Here is an 18,246-nt window from a genome sequence, read left to right on the forward strand (position 1 = left end):
ATACATCCCTCAAGAGCCTTATGGCCTATGCTAATCAAAATACCCACATATTCCAGTGCCGCTAAATGCCAATAGACATATGTGAAAACCTCATCGAATGTTATATTAGTGAGGTGTATTTTGTGTGTGTGTGTGTGTGTGTCTGTGTGTGTGTGTGTATTTTAGCTCATTCTAGTCTATCTATCTACCAATTTACTCATATCGCCCAGAAGAAACATTTCAAGGTCACTGTTAAGGGATACCAACAGTGTGAGGAGATACGGATTTTTTGGGGATACCCTAAATAACATTGAAGATCGAGCCTATGTAGTCTACTAAGCCTTCGGGGATCGGAAACAAGATATCTCGACTGTGCGATCACATGACAAGGTGGGTTTGGCGCCTGCGCGTATAATAATTCCTTGCAATACACAGTTAGCTTCAAAGCCCTGTAGCTCAATTTGATTGACTGGAGTTGATTGTCATTCTCGTTCATGTTACTTGTCTTGATGTTTATTCGGACGGACGAGGCTATGTTGGTGACAAAAATGATTCGCCCCTTCAAACAATATAAAGTATTATTGGACATTATCATAAGTCAAGGCTGATTCATGCCAGCATATATTTTAAAAGGTCCAAAAATTGAATTGTTGGGGTCGATTGCTTGTGATTGAGCCTTGCTTACTGCGGGGCAAATTTAATAACGTAGTAGACCATATATATGGCTTACACATGTGTACAGGATGTTGGATTTTCCTTAGTTCAAGAATAATGGTAATGCAGAGGACGATACAGGACAAAACTAGAGTCTTAGGTTGGTCAGATCAAGATGACCGCAGCCAATAGCGTGTCTATGCCGTTTCCATAGTGCTCCCGAACACGCCGAAGGATAGACAACATTTGAGAATACGCTCCTTCGACATCTTATTTAAAGCGTTAATTTCACATTCCTATGTATTGTTATTATTTAATCTATGATTGAATTCTAGCTTCAAGGAATCCCCAGGGAACAGAGAGTTGAGCTCCGAAATATGTCATTTTGATCACGAGTAAGCAATTAGCCACAAGACACATCTTCCGTAAGCATCTTCTAGATAAACTAGCTGATTTGGTAGACTTATCTTTGTGCAATACCAATCTCATTATGGGCTTCTTCGTCAATGTTTTACCATGGGCTATCATAGGCTTATTTTCATGGTATATCATGCAAAGAGTCTCTGAATACCTTATCTTCTCCCAACTGAAGCGCCAAAATGGATGCGCAGAGCCACGAAAGTACCCTCACAAAGACCCTATTCTTGGCCTTGACCTTTTCTTAGAATCAGGGAAAGTCATGAAATCAAATAGCCTACTGGCATTCAATCATCGTCTTTTTGACACTTATGGGAAAACATTTCAATATAATTCATGGGGCCACATAGCGATCAGGACCATGCAACCAGAAAATATTCAAGCTGTCTTGTCAACTTCTTTCGGAGCCTTTGGAGTTGTGCCTCTCAAAGTGAAGCCTTCAAAGAATCAAAAGCCGGAAAGTGGTAACCCGTTAATGTCAAAGGGTATTTTTACGGCCGATGGTGTTATATGGGAACATGCTCGGTCGCTAATTAAACCAACCTTTTCCAAGCACCAAATTACCAATTTTTCATCCTTAGAGGGGCATTTCCGGAAGCTCTTGGATCTGATTCCTCGCGATAATTCGACGGTGGACCTGGCCCCGTTGCTGAAACGATTTGTATTTTTCACTTAGATACGCGACCGAGATGAGTTTGCTGATTCACAACTAATAGATCCTCGACACCTCCACCGAGTTCCTTTTTGGAAAATCTGTTGAATGTCTTTCACCCACTACAACCTTTGACTCAAAACAATTTCTCGACGCATTTGACATTTCAATGCGTGGCCTCGGTGAAAGGCTGATGCTCGGCAAGTTTTCTTTTATCAAGGGACGCGATCAACCATACAAAGATGCCGTGAAGACGGTTCATGCTTACATTGATGGTCATGTGGAGAGGGCTTTAGCTGAGCAACAAGATCATAAAGCTGAAAAGCTGGATGCAAATGAAAGAAACCACAAGGGAAAACGTTATATTCTTCTTAACGAAATGGTAAAGGAAACGCAAGATCCAGTTGAACTACGGTATAGCTTGCTTAATGTATTTTTCCCGGCTCATGACGCCACCGCTGTTGCGGTCAATAACATACTCTTTCATCTTGCACGCGAGCCCAAAATCCAAGCCAGGCTCAGGGCAGATATTATGGCGGCAACGAAGTCCCAGCCGCTCAGCTTTGAACTTCTTAAATCCATCAAATATCTACGCTACATATTTAACGAAGGTGTGTATCCATAAATCATCGTTCAAAGTTTCCGGCTGACTGAGAAGGTATCCGCCTTCATACCCCTCCAAACCGTCTCCTTCGGATCTGCCATAAAGACACTGTCCTCCCCGTCGGCGGCGGCGTAGACGGAAAATCCCCCATTCTGGTAAGGAAAGGGACAAATATTCAGCTACATACTCAAGCAATGCATGTAGATCCCGACATCTGGGGCGCAAATGATGCACATGTCTTCCGCCCCGAGAGATGGGAAACAGCTCGACCAACATGGGAATATCTGCCCTTTGGCGGCGGGCCACGTATCTGCCCTGCTCAGCAAATGACGTATACCGAATCGGCATTTATTATTGTGAGGCTATTCCAGGAGTTCAAGGAGATCCGAAGTCGAGATGTGGAACCATGGACGGAAATGCATAGGATGATAGTGGAAAATAAGAATGGATTGAAGGTAATGCTGGTTCCAGCGTAAAACCCATCTTACTGTTGCAGTCTTGAAGAAAATGCACATTCTGAAACCAAGACCTTCTTTTTTCAAAAAGCTGTCTCGTAAATAATTGCATGATTTAATAAAGAGTTGTGCCTAGTGCATTTTAACGTACACTATAATCAAAAGATGGACGACTTCCCAGCTAAGTTGCAAATAGCATCGCAACGAACCCACTATAGTAACATAAGGACTAACTATTACCCTATGCCGCTAAATCTGTGGTAATAGCCAAGTCTTTCCAATCATCCAATTCCTTCTTTTTATCCTCCAAAACTTCACTAATCATAGCAACGGCGTCGGTCCCAATTGCCAGTCTGGCGGGTAATCTCTTGTCAGCGCAGCGGCCAGTTCCTGTCAAAGCCTCAACAATCAACTGGGCTCCTTTGAGAGGGTCTCCTGGCTGCTGGTGATTATACATCGCAAACATATCTTTGACAGGCTTGATCACTGGGACAAGATCATCGATAGTTTTCTTCGGCGAAACTTTGTGCCCTCCTGATAGAAAGTTGGTACGGAAGTAACCTGGCTCTATGGCAACGACTGTAATCCCAAGCGGCTCGACCTCCTTCCGCAGAGCTTCTGTGATACCAATGAGTGCAAATTTGGCCGAGCAATACATGCCGCAGTTGATCCCACCCCGCCAGCCAGCGATGGATCCCATGTTAGCAATCACACCGGACTTTTTGGCACGCATATACGGGAGAACAGCGCGAGTGACGGCAAGCTGGCCGAAGACATTCGTATCGAATTGGGCTCGGACTTCCTCATCACTGTTTTCTTTTAGTGAGTCCAACGGCTTGGGAGAGGATGGTAATTCGGGTAATTTACCTTACTTCTTCCACGCCTCCTTCCAGTATATATCCGGCGTTGTTCACGAGAATGTCTATCGAGCCGTATTTGTTCACTGCTTCTGCCACGAGAGCGTCGATATCTTTCTGGGGGGAATTTACATCCAAGGAAACAGTATACGCCCCGATCTGCGCCAAATCGCCCAGCTTCGCCGCCTCGCGTGAAGTAGCGACGACGTTATCACCCAGTGCACGAGCGGCTTTCGCAATCGCTTCCCCAAACCCAGACGAGCATCCGGTAATGAACCAAGTTCGCGCCATTATTCAGAAGACGGCCGTATTCACTATTGTAGTTGAATGGAAAGCCGTCGCAATATGAAACTTCCACGCGGTAAATAAAATGAGGAAAAAGGAAAAAGTTAATGCGAGAACTTGACATTCATCTTTTATAACTGTTAAAGACCGAAAAATAAACAAGAGTTTCCCTAATCTAGAATGTTGAAGGGTATAGACTAAAAATGCACCTGTCATCAACCTGCAGCGCTAGTATTACCTTGTTAGAAACAAAGAAAAGACGCTGGTCGTCGAGAAGAATCCTTAGTGCCGTAATAGGCGGAATAGTGACAAGGCATATTCAAATTTTTACACACACTTGAGCAAACAGCCAATACCTAATCACATATACGCCATTCAACTACGCGACTTGTACTTGCAATATAGCCGTAGCCCAAAATAGAGAACCGGAATTTATCAGTACTTAAATATACTAACGACGGTTGGCTAACGACTCGTTTCTCCAATAGTGTCGGTGCGGAGTTAATCGGATTCGGCGTTAAGCAGACCAGTCACTTGTATTGTTCGTCGTACGGTTGAGGGAATTCTATTATTACCACCATCACATCAACAGAATACACAATACTGCAAATTGGATAAGCATGGGAAGAAGTACGTGGACAGCACGCAGCTGCCGAACATGCCTCAAAAGAAAAATCAAGGTCTTGAATCCCAATACAAAGCAGTATAATTATGACGTTAATAATAATACTTATCAGTGCGACAAAGTCAAACCGCACTGTCGCCAGTGCCAAGCCTCATCTAGAAAATGCGAGGGATATTCTCAACTGTACGTGAGCCATAAATTGGAATTCTCAAAACTGAATTAAGACTGAACTATCTATGATTCGCATGAAGAGTCAATCAAACACTCCTTTCAACAATCACTCCTTATGAACATAAACCTCTTTCAGCCTGCCAACATTGGACACAACTTTTGTCTTTGTTTTTGACTGACTATCTCCCCGTAAACCACTCGCCAAGACAAGTGCAGTATTGCTCGTCTGTTTCCTGGGTCGAGACATTCCCAAAACTGATGAATTCAAACTTACATTCTATATGTGGCGTCGCTTTAACGGCATTGATACTCGTTCATAATGGTAGAGCGCAGAAAAATGAGGTATGGGTACGAGAAGGTGAGATATACTACTCATCAGCCGTGGAGGAAATCTGCTCTTGGAAGCGGATCATGGATCCGTCTGAAGTCATTCGCACTGCCATGGTTCTAGCTCTTTATGAGGCGTACACTTCCTATCCCAGAGAGGTATACAAGTGGAGAGTACATGTTCGGGCGGCTTGCAACTTTGCCACAGAATCTAGTTTGTATAAACCAGATCTAGGTTTGAGAAAGTACGACATTTACAGGCTTGAGACTATTCAGGTTGGTGGTTCACCATTGTCTGCGAATATCCGAGTAACGCGAATTTAGTTTCTTTCCAGTTTCATGCTTGACCACGAAGAGGCTCCATGGCAGTCATTTTCGAATATATTCGAGAAGGCAGGGCAGCATTCAACAGACATTTTTGGCTTTCTTCTGAATATCCTACCCGAAGTCAGTCAAATGTACGAAGAGGTCAAGCATATGCAAGAGATCGATAACAGCACGAGCGCTACCTGTCCAAAAGGACTTTTGCACAAATGCCTTGATACTGAAAAGAAACTTCTGGGTTGGTACAAAGAGTTAACCTCAGTACATGATGGCCCTTTATTCCTATTCACGAAGTCGCCTAGTGGTGAAAAAAATAGCCACTCGATATCAATAAAATTTCCAAACACCTCAATCATACCGCATTTGATGATATATTGGCTTAGTATGGTGATGACATATACTTGTATTTGTACAGCGATTCTCGCTGGAGCGGAATCGTTCCAAAATTCTTTCCAAATAGAAGAAGGCCGTTTGAAAAAGCGAGGCATCAACGATTTCATCTCTCTTTACACCCATTACATACTACACATATCCCAGTCCCAATTGGAATGCATGAACAGAGAGTTGGGTATTGCATTGATTTCTTCGGCAACCTCACTGGCTGTTCTACAGACGTCTTCAATATCAAACGAGAGACTGTCTGGTGTTTTCGACTCTAGAAGGGACATCGACTTTGTATCGGAAGACCCGACTTGCTATTCAAATAGGCCTTGGTGTCTTAAATAAAGAGGAATATCAATCTTGCTTTTTATTTAAAATCAATGTCTTTATTTGTTCCTGTATTGAAAAGATGCCAATATACATTTATGGTTTTCGACTGGTATTACGACAAATCCACTCCTACCTCCACCTGGTCGCTTTTTTGAAGCTCGGGATAAAATAGTAACTTCTAGATTTATACATAGATTTGTATATACAACATTTAACATTGAATTGGATACTCGTGATTTGCTAAATGTTCTAGTGTAAGGAACTAAGGATAAGATCCAACAACACCATTAAACACCGATTGGGCTATATGTAGGGCGGACTAAATCGAAGTTGGAGACAATGGCACACAGCCCACGGCAACTAGTAAAATTATTACTATTAAATCATTTTTTATAGAAATAAACAAGATAATTACAAGCTACTATCTCTGGAGCCACTCTGAGACAATGGGAGCCCTTCGGGACACCCTAGAGGGGAAAACTATATTGTATAATATTACAGCCTAGTATAAACTTATTTTATTTATTACTATTAGTAATAATATATTATCTAATAAAATCAATATATAGTTATGCATATATATGGATTTATATGGTAATAAGGCCCACTTTTCTACCATTGTCTCTGACTTCGATTTAGTCCGCCGTAATAGGAGACGACGTACCCGAACTTTCCGCATCCAACAGAATACTGAGAACGCATACATCAAGGCAAAAATAACGCTCTTTCTAAATATATTTTGAGCTCCCATTAAATTGATTCAAGACCGCCTCAAATAATCAACATTGGAATCGACAAAAGCGAGAAAAATGAGTGCTTCATCTGACTTTCACGGCATCTCCCTGCACGTCACTGTCACTATAGCACCAGAGAACGTGCCAAAATTCCTCGAGGCATTCAAACCAGCTTACGAGAGTGTTATCGCCGAGCCGGAGTGTACTTTCTTTGAAGTCTATCAATCACCTGATCAACCTGGTGTTCTTTCATGGGTTGAAAATTGGTAAAAGGCACTTTATTGAATCACTACATGTAAATGTAACTAATATGTATTAGGTCCAAACCGGTTGAATGGCTTGTTCAAAATCAGCTCACAAAGGACTACTACAAAGATTACTTGTCAACAACAGAACCCATGTTTTTGAAACCTCGGGAATTCAAAGTTGTCAAGCGACTTGGAGTACCATTTACCATGACAAAGAAGAACAATGGTGGGATCAGAGACAATTAAAGACTTTGCTTGTCAGTATGAGATCGATGCTACAAAGAGATCTTTTCGGTCACTTTAGACATGAAGATGTGTCAAGTCTATAATCTATATATCCGGTTCTCGTGATAAAGCGTTCCGTAAATGCCGGATCAGTCTTTTCTTATGGGAATTCGATAATAGCCCGTAATAGCACATCAGTGTCAGTCTCTGGTATCAGTGAATATTTGCATGGATCTAGACAAGCTCGAACAAAAAACCAAAGGAACAAAAATAATGAAAAAACAGAAATCTATCACTTATAAAACAATTAGGACTGCGGGACTCTCTATGAACCTGTTAATGTAGGCAATATTAGACACAGAGGTGGCAGAAGACTGCACCATTAGTTTCCAAATAAATGGGGTTTCCTTAACTTACGTGTATATTACAGAAATACTCCTAGAATACTATCATGTAACAAAGTCAATCAATCGAACTATTTAATAGTACAAAGGGGTTGCAGCAAACGCCTCTATACATCAACTATGACATCAGAAAGATCGATTATCTAAAAATCACAATGTTTTCTTACCATCAACTCTCTGTCCTTTAGTTCCGGTTTCCATTTTCTCAGTGTTGAAGCTTTCCCGGGAGCTATTTATATGAGCAAAGCTTTATTGAAAAATCAAAGCCAAGTCGAAAGCAAAATGATTTCAATCTTAGACTTGCCTGAAGAACTCACCGTCGACATCTTCAAAACTTTGAGAAACTACCCCGATCGTCCTTATGCTTACCGACGAGATACGAAATCAATCACGCAAGTTTGTTGACAATGGAACCGAATTGGGATTGAATTATTATATCGTTATTGAGACCTATCGGATATACGAGAATCATGAGCCAAAACTCTTGTTCTCAAGATACAGAGAGAGATAAGACATGGATTGTAGCTGAGTCAGAGATCCTTGAAATGGAACAGCGGGATCGAACGCTTTCCGGAATAAGATGCAGTGAATATTCTGTATTATTGTACAACTCTACAGGAACTCACGATTGTATGTAGGACCGAAGTAGTTCACGACACACTTTTGCCATTACTTCCATCCATAGTTTTATTGATGTCTTTGAGAAGTCTCAAACTCACCGTAATTCATTGAAGAAACTTACGAGTTTCTTGAGGTCCATGCCGATTGAAGAACTGACTATTCCGGCAATAGTTACGTCTAGGCCCTCAATGTATGATCTTTGTTGTTATCAGATATCCGCTATTCCAAATCTGCATCTTGTTAACATCTGCTTTGACAGGTTTAGATAATATTAAGACGAGGAATCATCTAGGGTGGATAAGCTTATCAACATTATCTGGGGAAAGAAAAGCACCGTAAAGCGTATATATTGATTTTACTGTCATTAGGATCTTCTCAGACCCTAGGGCCCTACCAGGAGGAATTAAAATATTTGGCTATGTTGGGCAAAGAGAAAGGTATCGAGGTCTATGTGAGCGAGGGGCACCATTACTATACATAATCATAATTTTGGGTAAAAGCCCACGAGTTAATATTTTCTCTTGAACTGACAATAAACATCTGTCTTCCTATGAAATGTTTGAAAACACCTGCAGTGCCAAACACTTTTCTTTCCCTTTCCCAACCCTTGACAGCAAAACTCAACTCATCGCCTTTCCATCTAAGATACATGAATCTGAAGTCAACTTTCAGCAATCCTTTGACAGACGGATTATCTCTTCCAGGAGCCATTTGCGAGCGGTGGTACTACCGATGAGTTCCTCTTCAAGTTGACGACGCTCAAATTGCCATCGCTCGTGCATTCCACTGAAAATGATTTTGCGCTCCCCAAGTAGTCTGTAGGAGTTTTCCATTATCTTCAATTGTTTCACACGATAATTAGACATCGTAACAAAGTGGGCATACTGCATCGATTTTTCTTGCAACTTAGTAAGGTTTTCGATGCGTTTGTCGAGACCCTCTGGGATAGCACTCCGTATACTAAAGCACTCCATGGCATAAGTAAGCTGATCCGCTGATACTGCACTACCAGTCTTGTAATTGTATCCTCCTACTTCCCCTTCGCCATGGAAACCCATAGGAATTCGTCTACGTTCAATGTCTTCGGTGATGGTGCTTTCCCTCACCTTCGGAAGGCGATATTGGTAAGGGTATGATACCGATGCGAGCGGAGCTTGTTGGGTAATTCTAGGGATCCCATTGTTACCTAAAGGTGGAAGAATCATTGCCGACTGTGCGCTTGACTCAAGCTGCTTGATTTCAGCGAGTATTTTGTCGCGCTCGTCTTTTTCGGCGTTCACCATCACTTGGTATCCGCTCAAAGGCACATCGGGCATGGACATTTCTTGGAGATAAGAAGATGTTCTAATGAACCCGTCGTTGTTAGACTTTGGCTTTTTTTCATTGACGGTGTCATCTGGCTGTTGAGGAGAGAGACCATGTTTCTTGACCAGTTTCGAGCGAACTGTGTATCCGATCTTGACTTTCTCCGATTCTTCGCTATCTAGGAAAGGTTAGTTGAATATTTTGTATGGGGCTTGGATGACTCGCCTTGGAGGCTTTCTGGCTTCTGCTCACCAATACCGTCGCATCCCTCTGCGTTCGACTCTGGAATTGAGCTCAATGAGCCGTTGTTTGGACTTTTGTTGGAATTCATTGTCATGGTTGGTTGCATCGCTGAGTTTGAGTTGTGGTTTGACGACATGGGGGCAGGTTTGGTACGAATGGTATCGTCCATATTGTTGCTCATTTAGATCAGTATCCGTTAACTTCACGGTGTGACTGTTCCTTGTGCTTGGTCACTATACAAATAGCTCGTCAGCCATATTCACGAAATAGCTCATGGTTCAAAGAATCCTTGTAGGTTTCGTTTAGAGCCTAGGGAATCAAACTTCATGTGAAATCTCTCAAAGCATCTGGCATAAAATTGAGTTTGTTTGGGCAATTGCAAACTTACTGAAAATAAAGCTGAAGCCATCCGTTATCACCAGTGCTCATGAAAAGAATGGAAATGAGATATCAGTCCCAACCAGAGGGAGAGGAATGAGGTCCACGTACAAAAAGCGGAGATGAGAGAGGGACTACGGATGCGTGTTGTCACCCTTTTACTCTTTTGTGTGGCGATATGCAAACGCACTTTCTATTTTTTCACTTTGAGTGTCCGAAAGTGGCACCGCCTTCTAGAACAGGAAATTCTGGCATACATCATAATAGTCTTCGTTCGTTGTCTGCTGTGTCTTCTTGCTTTGCGTCTCCCAGCCACTCAAAAAAACTAATTCTTAGGACTTCAGTTATATAAAATGCCATCAGTATAATCCATTGGTCTCTTTTAAACATATTTTCTATGACTCAGAGCATTATAATGGTAAATCTTCCTCACTAACATTGAAATTGTAGAAGATATTAAAGCAGACCTTAGGGCACTCCTTTCTATCATAGGCAGCAGGCCAGGGTTCAGCGTAGAGCTTGATCCACACAAGCACGTTGACGTCAGAAGACTTGAGTAACGCAAGTTGTTTTCAAGATGCCTGGTTTATATGATATCTGCCCTGTGTAGTCGACGGGATTCTCAACCGAGTGCTCTGCGCTGCTTCCTGGCCTTCTGCCTATAATAGAAGCCTATTTTAATACCTAAATTTTGACTTTTTTGAACGAAACTGACCAATCAGAACGTTAAAACTGAACGCGCTTTTGAATTACGCAAATTGTCAGATTTGACCTGCCAAAGCCTTGCCATGTCATGTTTTACAATGACACGCTCTGTGAGTCATTTTACAAACTCATTTCCTTGGACATCGCGTGCTATGCTATGCGCACCTTCCAGTAAAGAAACAACCGTCGCAGTCTTGTTGCGCCCGAGCAACCCGCGAAAAAGAAAACAATGTTTACATGTCACGTTGACGGTCCGATCGCCAACTCCATTCTTCGATTGCGCGCTCTAGTGGGACCACAAATTGTCTAGTCTTTGTGCTATCTATAAGCAAACCCCCACTCGCAATTTACTTTCGATAACCTCCTTTCGAGGGACTTAACGATTTGATTTCCAGGTTTTTGCCATGCAAATTGATATCCAGTCCGTGGTTTCATTATGTTCTTCAACCTGCTTCAGACCCCCATGCCTCTAGGCATCATCGCGGTAACCCTCTTGTTCCTAATTTCCAACTTAGGGAGAAACAAACTCGATCCTCGTGAACCACTCGAGGTCAAGGCATCGATTCCCATTATTGGACATCTTCTCGGGATGATAAATAATGGGCTTGTGTACTATGATATCCTCAGGTAGTTGTCGCATTCATGCCAATGCGATCGGTGATTAACGTATGATAGCAAAAAATATCCCAACCTTCCCGCCTTCACAACTTCCATCTTCAACTTCAGAACATACACCATCGCATCGCCATCTTTAATCCAGGCTGTGCAGCGCAATGCGCGTCTTATTTCATTCGAGCCTTTTCTTAACGTAGCAGCCGAACGCATGGCTGGTTGCTCAAAACATGCTTTAGAAATCCTACGTGAAAAACGTTCGGGTGGGCAAGGCGGCAATCAAGCTGTCATTCATGCTATGCATTCAGCGCTTTTTGGTCAGGAACAGGATAAGATGATCCGGTCCATGATTAAGGGAGTTGAGGTCTGGAATGACGGGCTTGCTCACAAAGCCCCAATACAGATTGACATGTTTGAATGGTGTCGAGAGGCCATTACTGTTGCCAGTTCGGATGCCATGTGGGGACCACTCAATCCATTCAAATCAAAATATTTTCGTGATGCATTCTGGTGAGTCCTTTATTGTCATAGATGTCTATTGAAGAAGCTCACTCAATTGAAGGGACTTTGAAGCTGGTATTGATAGGTTAATTTTGAATTTTCTACCACACATCGTCGCCCGCAAGGCATGGAAGAGCCGGGAGTCAGGTACCAAGGCTTTCATGAAATACTATAATGCCAATGGTCCAGCACAAGGCTCATTGTTGGCCCAAGCTAGATGGAACACTATGCACGACATGGGTATCTCCGTGGAGGACGTGAGCCGTCTTGAAATGGGTATGGCCGTTGGTCTGCTAAGCAACACCATCCCCGCGACCTTCTGGGTTTTATTCGACTTGTATTCTCGGCCTGAGTTACTCGAGCAAATTCGCGAAGAAGTAAACCAAAATGCACTGCAGATTGCAGATAAGTCTGCAACTATTGATTTAACTTGCCTCCGCGATCAATGTCCCCGTTTACTTGCTTTTTTCCATGAGTCTCTTCGGTTACGAAGCCTAGCCGCTCCCACCAGATTTGTCTACGAGGACGTTGTCCTAGATAATAAGTATTTGATCAAGGCTGGATCGATGCTCAATATCTCAACTACTGCTGTGTATCGGAATGCCGACAGCTGGGGCCCTGGATCCTCCGAGTTCGATGCCACACGATTCTACGCATCGTCTTCGCGTAAGATTGGGGGATTTCTAGGCTTCGGTATTTCACCCAATCTATGTCCCGGACGAGAATCGGCGACTAGTATGATTCTTTCCTTTGTCTCTGCCTTCATTCTTCGTTTCGACTTGGAGCCACCATCTTCCTCCAGTGGTCCACTGTGGGCTGAACCAAAACTCAGATTTCACTCACTCTCCTCTCCTTGGTTTCAACCAGCAGAGCCGTTCTTGGTCAAAGTGATGCGGAGGAAAGAGTATCAGGATTATGAATGGCACTATCGTGTCCCTGAAGATAAAGGGCAGTTTAAGCTATCAGTTGGATAGCCTTTTAATATGCGGATTCGATTGAAAACTGGGAACTCTCCAACTGTGTTCAAATACCTCTAATAGAACAAAAGTATAACCTGTTGTCAATCTCAGTTGTCAATATAATATTTACTAATCGTTATAACTCAACTTTGAATAAAAACCGCGTTAGCTTTCAGGCTAGGAAAATTAAGAGTTCTTACATTTCATCGCCCCACTCTAACCTCAACAAAAGTGCTCGAGCACATTTTCCGTCCAATAGTAATATTTATCCCCATCCCAACGAAAGGTTCCATTGATCGTTTTCTATATATGTAATGACTTCGGCCCGAAGGCTGGTCGATCAATTTAAACGGCTCTAAAATGACATCTTAGGGAAAATTTCTTCCCGCCTCTTCTTTACCCCACGTGGATTTCTCCGTCCGTGTGCATGAACATATAACACTGAACCTATAGATAACTTCTCTGGACATCATTTGTTTGGTAAAGTATATCAGCGATGATTGGTATTCCCAGGGAAGTTGTAAATGAGCCCGGTGTCGAGGGCACAATGAACCATGCACCAGCAACAGAGAAAGACGAAGCATTGGCGCTTGTCAACAATGATGTCGCTATGGAAATTGACCCAGTAGTCGAGAAAAGAGTGTTAAGAAAAATCGATCTATTTTTCATGCCTGCGATGCTGGTTGGTCAGTATGCCCGTTATATGTCCTCTGATACATGCAATTGATGCTGATTGACGCAGGTTACGGGCTCGTCTACTATGACAAAGTACGAAAGCTCCACATACCCTAAACATCTCTAGATGTAGTTGTCGATATATTTGATTAACATCCTACACCTCCAGGCCATTCTTGGGAGTGCCTCTCTCTTTGGGATGACTACGGATCTTCATCTATCAGTTACTGACAAGTCTACTCATCCTCCCACGACGGATACATCCCGTTTGAGCTGGGCTACGTCCATCTTTTATTTCGGGATGTTGGCTGGTCTGTATCCTATGTCTCTGATTCTACAGCGATTCAATACGCGCCATGTTCTTGGCCCGTTAGTCCTTGTCTGGGCTGTCGTATGTGCCGCGACGGCCGGCGTTTCCACCTGGCAAGGACTTTTCATCCAGCGTTTCTTCCTCGGTGAGCTTTCATCTATCCGACATCTTATCCTTAGTCTAACCGGTTTTTTTAGGATTTGTGGAAAGTGTTATCCCAACTGGCTTCATTTTGACAGTCAGCAGCTATTATACTCAAGATGAGCAAGCTCTTCGGCATTCGTGGTGGTTCTCCGGTACCGGAGTATTTACCATCATTGGCGGTGCACTTAACTATGGATTTGGTCAGATTACATCTGGCACGCTAAAGAGGTGGCAATATATTTATCTTCTTGCCGGCGCTTTGACTTTTATCTTTGGCCTCTGGTGCTTGTTCATACCCAACTCTCCTGTCTCGGCATGGTTCCTAACTGCTGATGAGAGAGTTGTCGCGGTGGAACGCCTCCGGAAGGGCCAGACCGGCGTTAGATGCCAGAAGATCAAAATGAGCCAGGTTCGAGAATGTTTAACCGATATCAAGTTCTATCTAATTGCCATCATGATGGCTTCGGCGTAAGTCCTTTCTTTCAACCTCAGACCTCAGCCGTGTGGACGTAATAGCCTTGAGCTAACCTCGCCAAGCTATACAATCAACGGTGCTGTATCTGGATTTGGCCCCTTGATCGTCAGCACGTTCGGTTATGACACTCTCGACAGCATTCTCTTCCAATTTCCCCTCGGTGCTGTCTGTGTTATTTTCATTCCTCTGTGCGGCTATATCGCTTCGCGTGTACCCAATACTCGTATTATCATGTTGCTCGCCTGCTGTTTGCCAGTCATCACAGGCTGTGCTTTGGTTTGGAAGTCTACATGGGGTTATCATCCCGTTGCCCCTGTCGTGGGTTATTCACTGACAGGGTTCTTTGGGCCGGTTGTGAGTTTGATTATCACCTTGGGGGCGAGCAATGTTGCTGGCGCAACAAAGAAAGCTATAATGGCCGCGACTGTGTTTGTGGCATACACTGTGGGAAACATTATCGGGCCACAGCTTGTGAATTCAAAGACAAAGGATCGGCATTATCCCGAGTTGTGGACTGGCTTGATAATATGGTGAGTACAGCTTCTTTTCTTCTATTTTTAACTTGGCTTTGATTTATTTTGTGTTTTTTAAAGAAAGCATTGTTTGCTGATACAAATATATTTTATTTCTAGTTATTGCATCACCATCGTCAGTTCAACTGCCTTATATATTGCTTTAAAAATCGAAAACCGGCGAAGAGACCAACTAGGACTAGACGAAAGTCAACGTGATAAGATGGCATTTTCTGATTTGACTGACGGAGAGAATATGTATTTCAGATATGTTTTGTAGATTCATCATTTCATAGACCATGGCTATAACATATTTAATCCACACATCTTTAGAAATACTGTGAAGGCACCGGCTCAATTTCCGGTACCACTAGAAATGCCTTACTATTCCATCATATTATATCCACTGGCCTTACAAGATGACTGAGTATCTTTTCCCTCCTCAGTGTCTATTTCAAATTTTCGACTTATGTTAGTTATAACACTGACACTCGTGACATTATTGCCCACTGACGGCCTGTCTCTTTTCGAGCAGCTCAGAATGAGCGGTCTATTATCTCGATCGGATATAATCGAGCCGAGCGAAAAGAATTCATGCACTACGTTCAGAATTCTACAAGAGATGGAACTATATCGATATCCTTTTTATCATAATCAGGTTGTTAAATGTCTGGGAGGAAGAATGAACGCGGCAGGTTTTCACTTCGCCCAAGGCCATCATCAACCTTGCACTATTACATTCCATAGGACTAGAGAACTACAAAATTATTAATAAAACTATCAATTCATACAAAAGAATTCTAAGAGTAGTACACCGTTGCAAAAATATGACCGTCCATATCGGTCTCGGCTAACAGCCACGTATGGGTTCTTCGATCTAAGTCCCTTTTCCAATTAAAACGTGCAATTTCTTTCCCGTGGTGCTGCGGCCATGTAGTCAGCACAATGCTCTTGAGACTGCATTTTGTAGTTGCGATAGTGCGCGATTCGTCCTGGAAAATTTAACCTACGTTTAGCTAGGGCAACCTGCATCGCTAGTGTCACGCCACAGACCCTTTTCATCCATGTCATCCATTGATAGTGTGCTACTAAAGGAATTACTTCTGTGCAATCACAATGCATAGATGAAAGGCTATCGAGTTAGATGACTGCGTGGTAATAAGGCGGTGGACGGCCGCCTTAAATAGTAGCCTTCCCCCGGGTCTCGTGAGAAATGGATTCTACTACAATAGCGACCATGGAGTCCTCGAAGAGGAAAAAACGAGTGTTGAGCTACAAAAAATGTCGGTTTTGTAGAGATGCGAAGAAGAAGGTATCATCCTATCACGCTCATATTCCGCATCCACGCCAAATATCTATTGACACAGTAGTTAGTGCGAACCCTCTGAAAGAGTCTGGCCTGGTCAAAAATGTATTCGATGTGACGAATTATCACTTCCATGCTCTGAAAACCATCGAGCTGGAGAGAAACATCAACACCAGGTTCTACAACTTGCTTCGACATCTATTCCGCCTTCTTCTCTCGGGGGTTGGGATCGAGAGTTGGAAATGGTTTACGTTTTATGGTATGCGCGAGATATGCAATCAAGAAAATACTAACCTCGTCATAGGAGTACCCAGGTATACTCATGCACTCAGTTCATTCATCTCTTTCGGTCAGCGAAAGCTCTAGAAAAGAAACTACTAGTGGTACATCAGCGTGCTGCCTCACCTGCGGCCAATATCGCAATTCATATCAAGCGCTTCATCGATAAATACACACAAAAGATCTATGAATCCGGAAATAGGTCGCGTCGCATATTTCGAAACAATCCTAACTTGCTAAGAAACATCGATCTCTGCCTGTCTTATCTTCTTTTCTTAGTCAAAAGCCCAAACGATGACCAAGACATTGACGTGATGATGTCCACGGCAGTGCAAATCCTAGCAGTACAAACCGAGAAATATGAAACTGTTACTGGAGATTGGGGCTTCGAACTCATCAAGCAAGAGATCAATATTTTGAAAATACCGTCCCCAATCGACTTGAATAGCCTCGCTGAACAATTAGAGAGATACATCGAAAATCGCCGAAACTTTGCTAACTTAGCAGAGGATGCCGATTTTATTCTCCCACCTATTCACCAGCTTTTACTGCTCACACGAAGTAACTCTATTATTCAAGCAGCTTGTCATTCAAGGTTGTTGCCATCTATTACTGACGAAAGGGATATCTTCGATCGACGACTTCTTGAAACACTTTTAGACGAGATATCGGAGCCAGATATCGAATCTTTCGCTGGCCTATGTACCGCGAGTGAGAAAATGGATCAATTTTATCGATCAAGCTTACATGTCGCTTGTATGAATGGGTCTGCGAAGGTAATTGAAGACCTGATGAACGATGAAGACGACATTAACTCTGAAGGACCCATGAGGACTCGTCCACTACATCTTGCTTTTGCTTTTGGTCATAATGATGTGATTGAAAAACTCTTGGAAGATGAAGATCTGGATGTTTCCTGTCTCGATGAACTTGGAAGAGATCCAATGTCCTACGCACCTGAAAGCGAGTGCGTGCAGGCGAAAAATCATGTAATGCTTAAACTAGATGCTCTTCGCACCAAAGAATGGGGCGGACTTGCGCAGGAGTATTTCCATACCAACTGGGAAGACACACCTTTCGATATTGGTCTAGACATGCTGTTATTCTAGATACTTGGCATGTCTTTCGGTAGGGCTACTGTTTACATGTCGTGTATTATGAATCCAACTTATTTGATAGATAAGTGACCGCTTTTTCTTCCTTTTCATGGACACCATTCAAGTTATTACTGCATGTGCTTGATGGATGAAATAGAGTTATTAAGAAGATGAACGTAAATATCTAACAATTGTAAGCATCCATATCGAAGCCATTGACTAGAGGGGAGCCTATGTCGAGGTCATTCACGTTGTTGCACCGACAAGGGTGCTCGACGACGCGCACCGTAACACCGCTGTAAGTTTCATGAAACACAGGAACCCGAGATAAAAGATATGTACAAGAAATACTAGTCACATCCTTCGCAGAGTTATCCTTTTAACCTAAAAAGGGCTGACGAACGCGGAGCCCACGGTGCAACTTCTGTGATCCAATGCCAGGTTATCACGAA

The 18,246-nt window shown here is 42.9% G+C and overlaps 8 protein-coding genes across 8 annotated transcripts; 6 read left to right on the forward strand and 2 right to left on the reverse strand.

The window, feature by feature from the left end:
- Nucleotides 1–1,183: 1,183 nt before the first annotated feature.
- Nucleotides 1,184–2,782, forward strand: BGW36DRAFT_299221 (N-alkane-inducible cytochrome P450; the record flags this gene model as incomplete). Its single annotated transcript, XM_046211508.1, has 3 exons — nt 1,184–1,711; nt 1,767–2,313; nt 2,361–2,782. The coding sequence occupies 3 exons, from the start codon at nt 1,184–1,186 to the stop codon at nt 2,780–2,782; spliced, it is 1,497 nt and encodes a 498-aa protein (XP_046070439.1).
- A 220-nt stretch (nt 2,783–3,002) lies between these two features.
- On the reverse strand, nt 3,003–3,909 carry BGW36DRAFT_429178 (serine 3-dehydrogenase; the record flags this gene model as incomplete). Its single annotated transcript, XM_046220648.1, has 2 exons — nt 3,003–3,570; nt 3,629–3,909. The coding sequence occupies 2 exons, from the start codon at nt 3,907–3,909 to the stop codon at nt 3,003–3,005; spliced, it is 849 nt and encodes a 282-aa protein (XP_046070440.1).
- A 590-nt stretch (nt 3,910–4,499) lies between these two features.
- Nucleotides 4,500–6,208, forward strand: BGW36DRAFT_382454 (uncharacterized protein). The gene is made up of 4 exons (XM_046216541.1): nt 4,500–4,583; nt 4,641–4,711; nt 4,780–5,302; nt 5,351–6,208. The coding sequence occupies exons 1-4, from the start codon at nt 4,524–4,526 to the stop codon at nt 6,074–6,076; spliced, it is 1,380 nt and encodes a 459-aa protein (XP_046070441.1). The 5' UTR covers nt 4,500–4,523; the 3' UTR covers nt 6,077–6,208.
- Nucleotides 6,209–6,870: 662 nt separating this feature from the next.
- Nucleotides 6,871–7,289, forward strand: BGW36DRAFT_361003 (uncharacterized protein; the record flags this gene model as incomplete). Its single annotated transcript, XM_046214235.1, has 2 exons — nt 6,871–7,061; nt 7,115–7,289. 2 exons carry the CDS (start codon nt 6,871–6,873, stop codon nt 7,287–7,289), a joined length of 366 nt encoding a protein of 121 aa, XP_046070442.1.
- A 1,672-nt stretch (nt 7,290–8,961) lies between these two features.
- On the reverse strand, nt 8,962–10,010 carry BGW36DRAFT_361004 (uncharacterized protein; the record flags this gene model as incomplete). Its single annotated transcript, XM_046214236.1, has 2 exons — nt 8,962–9,776; nt 9,851–10,010. 2 exons carry the CDS (start codon nt 10,008–10,010, stop codon nt 8,962–8,964), a joined length of 975 nt encoding a protein of 324 aa, XP_046070443.1.
- A 1,377-nt stretch (nt 10,011–11,387) lies between these two features.
- BGW36DRAFT_398562 (putative cytochrome P450 oxidoreductase) lies at nt 11,388–13,011 on the forward strand (the record flags this gene model as incomplete). Its single annotated transcript, XM_046218423.1, has 3 exons — nt 11,388–11,551; nt 11,600–12,046; nt 12,099–13,011. 3 exons carry the CDS (start codon nt 11,388–11,390, stop codon nt 13,009–13,011), a joined length of 1,524 nt encoding a protein of 507 aa, XP_046070444.1.
- A 187-nt stretch (nt 13,012–13,198) lies between these two features.
- Nucleotides 13,199–15,466, forward strand: BGW36DRAFT_382460 (major facilitator superfamily domain-containing protein). The gene is made up of 6 exons (XM_046216542.1): nt 13,199–13,682; nt 13,739–13,764; nt 13,841–14,126; nt 14,179–14,593; nt 14,663–15,130; nt 15,233–15,466. The coding sequence occupies exons 1-6, from the start codon at nt 13,493–13,495 to the stop codon at nt 15,390–15,392; spliced, it is 1,545 nt and encodes a 514-aa protein (XP_046070445.1). The 5' UTR covers nt 13,199–13,492; the 3' UTR covers nt 15,393–15,466.
- A 1,182-nt stretch (nt 15,467–16,648) lies between these two features.
- Nucleotides 16,649–17,856, forward strand: BGW36DRAFT_382462 (uncharacterized protein). Its single transcript, XM_046216543.1, has 2 exons — nt 16,649–16,677; nt 16,723–17,856. Exons 1-2 carry the CDS (start codon nt 16,661–16,663, stop codon nt 17,804–17,806), a joined length of 1,101 nt encoding a protein of 366 aa, XP_046070446.1. The 5' UTR covers nt 16,649–16,660; the 3' UTR covers nt 17,807–17,856.
- The last annotated feature ends 390 nt before the right edge of the window (nt 17,857–18,246 follow it).

This window comes from Talaromyces proteolyticus (assembly GCF_021365285.1).
Source record: "Talaromyces proteolyticus strain PMI_201 chromosome Unknown BGW36scaffold_8, whole genome shotgun sequence".
In the NCBI taxonomy this organism is placed as follows: domain Eukaryota; kingdom Fungi; phylum Ascomycota; class Eurotiomycetes; order Eurotiales; family Trichocomaceae; genus Talaromyces; species Talaromyces proteolyticus.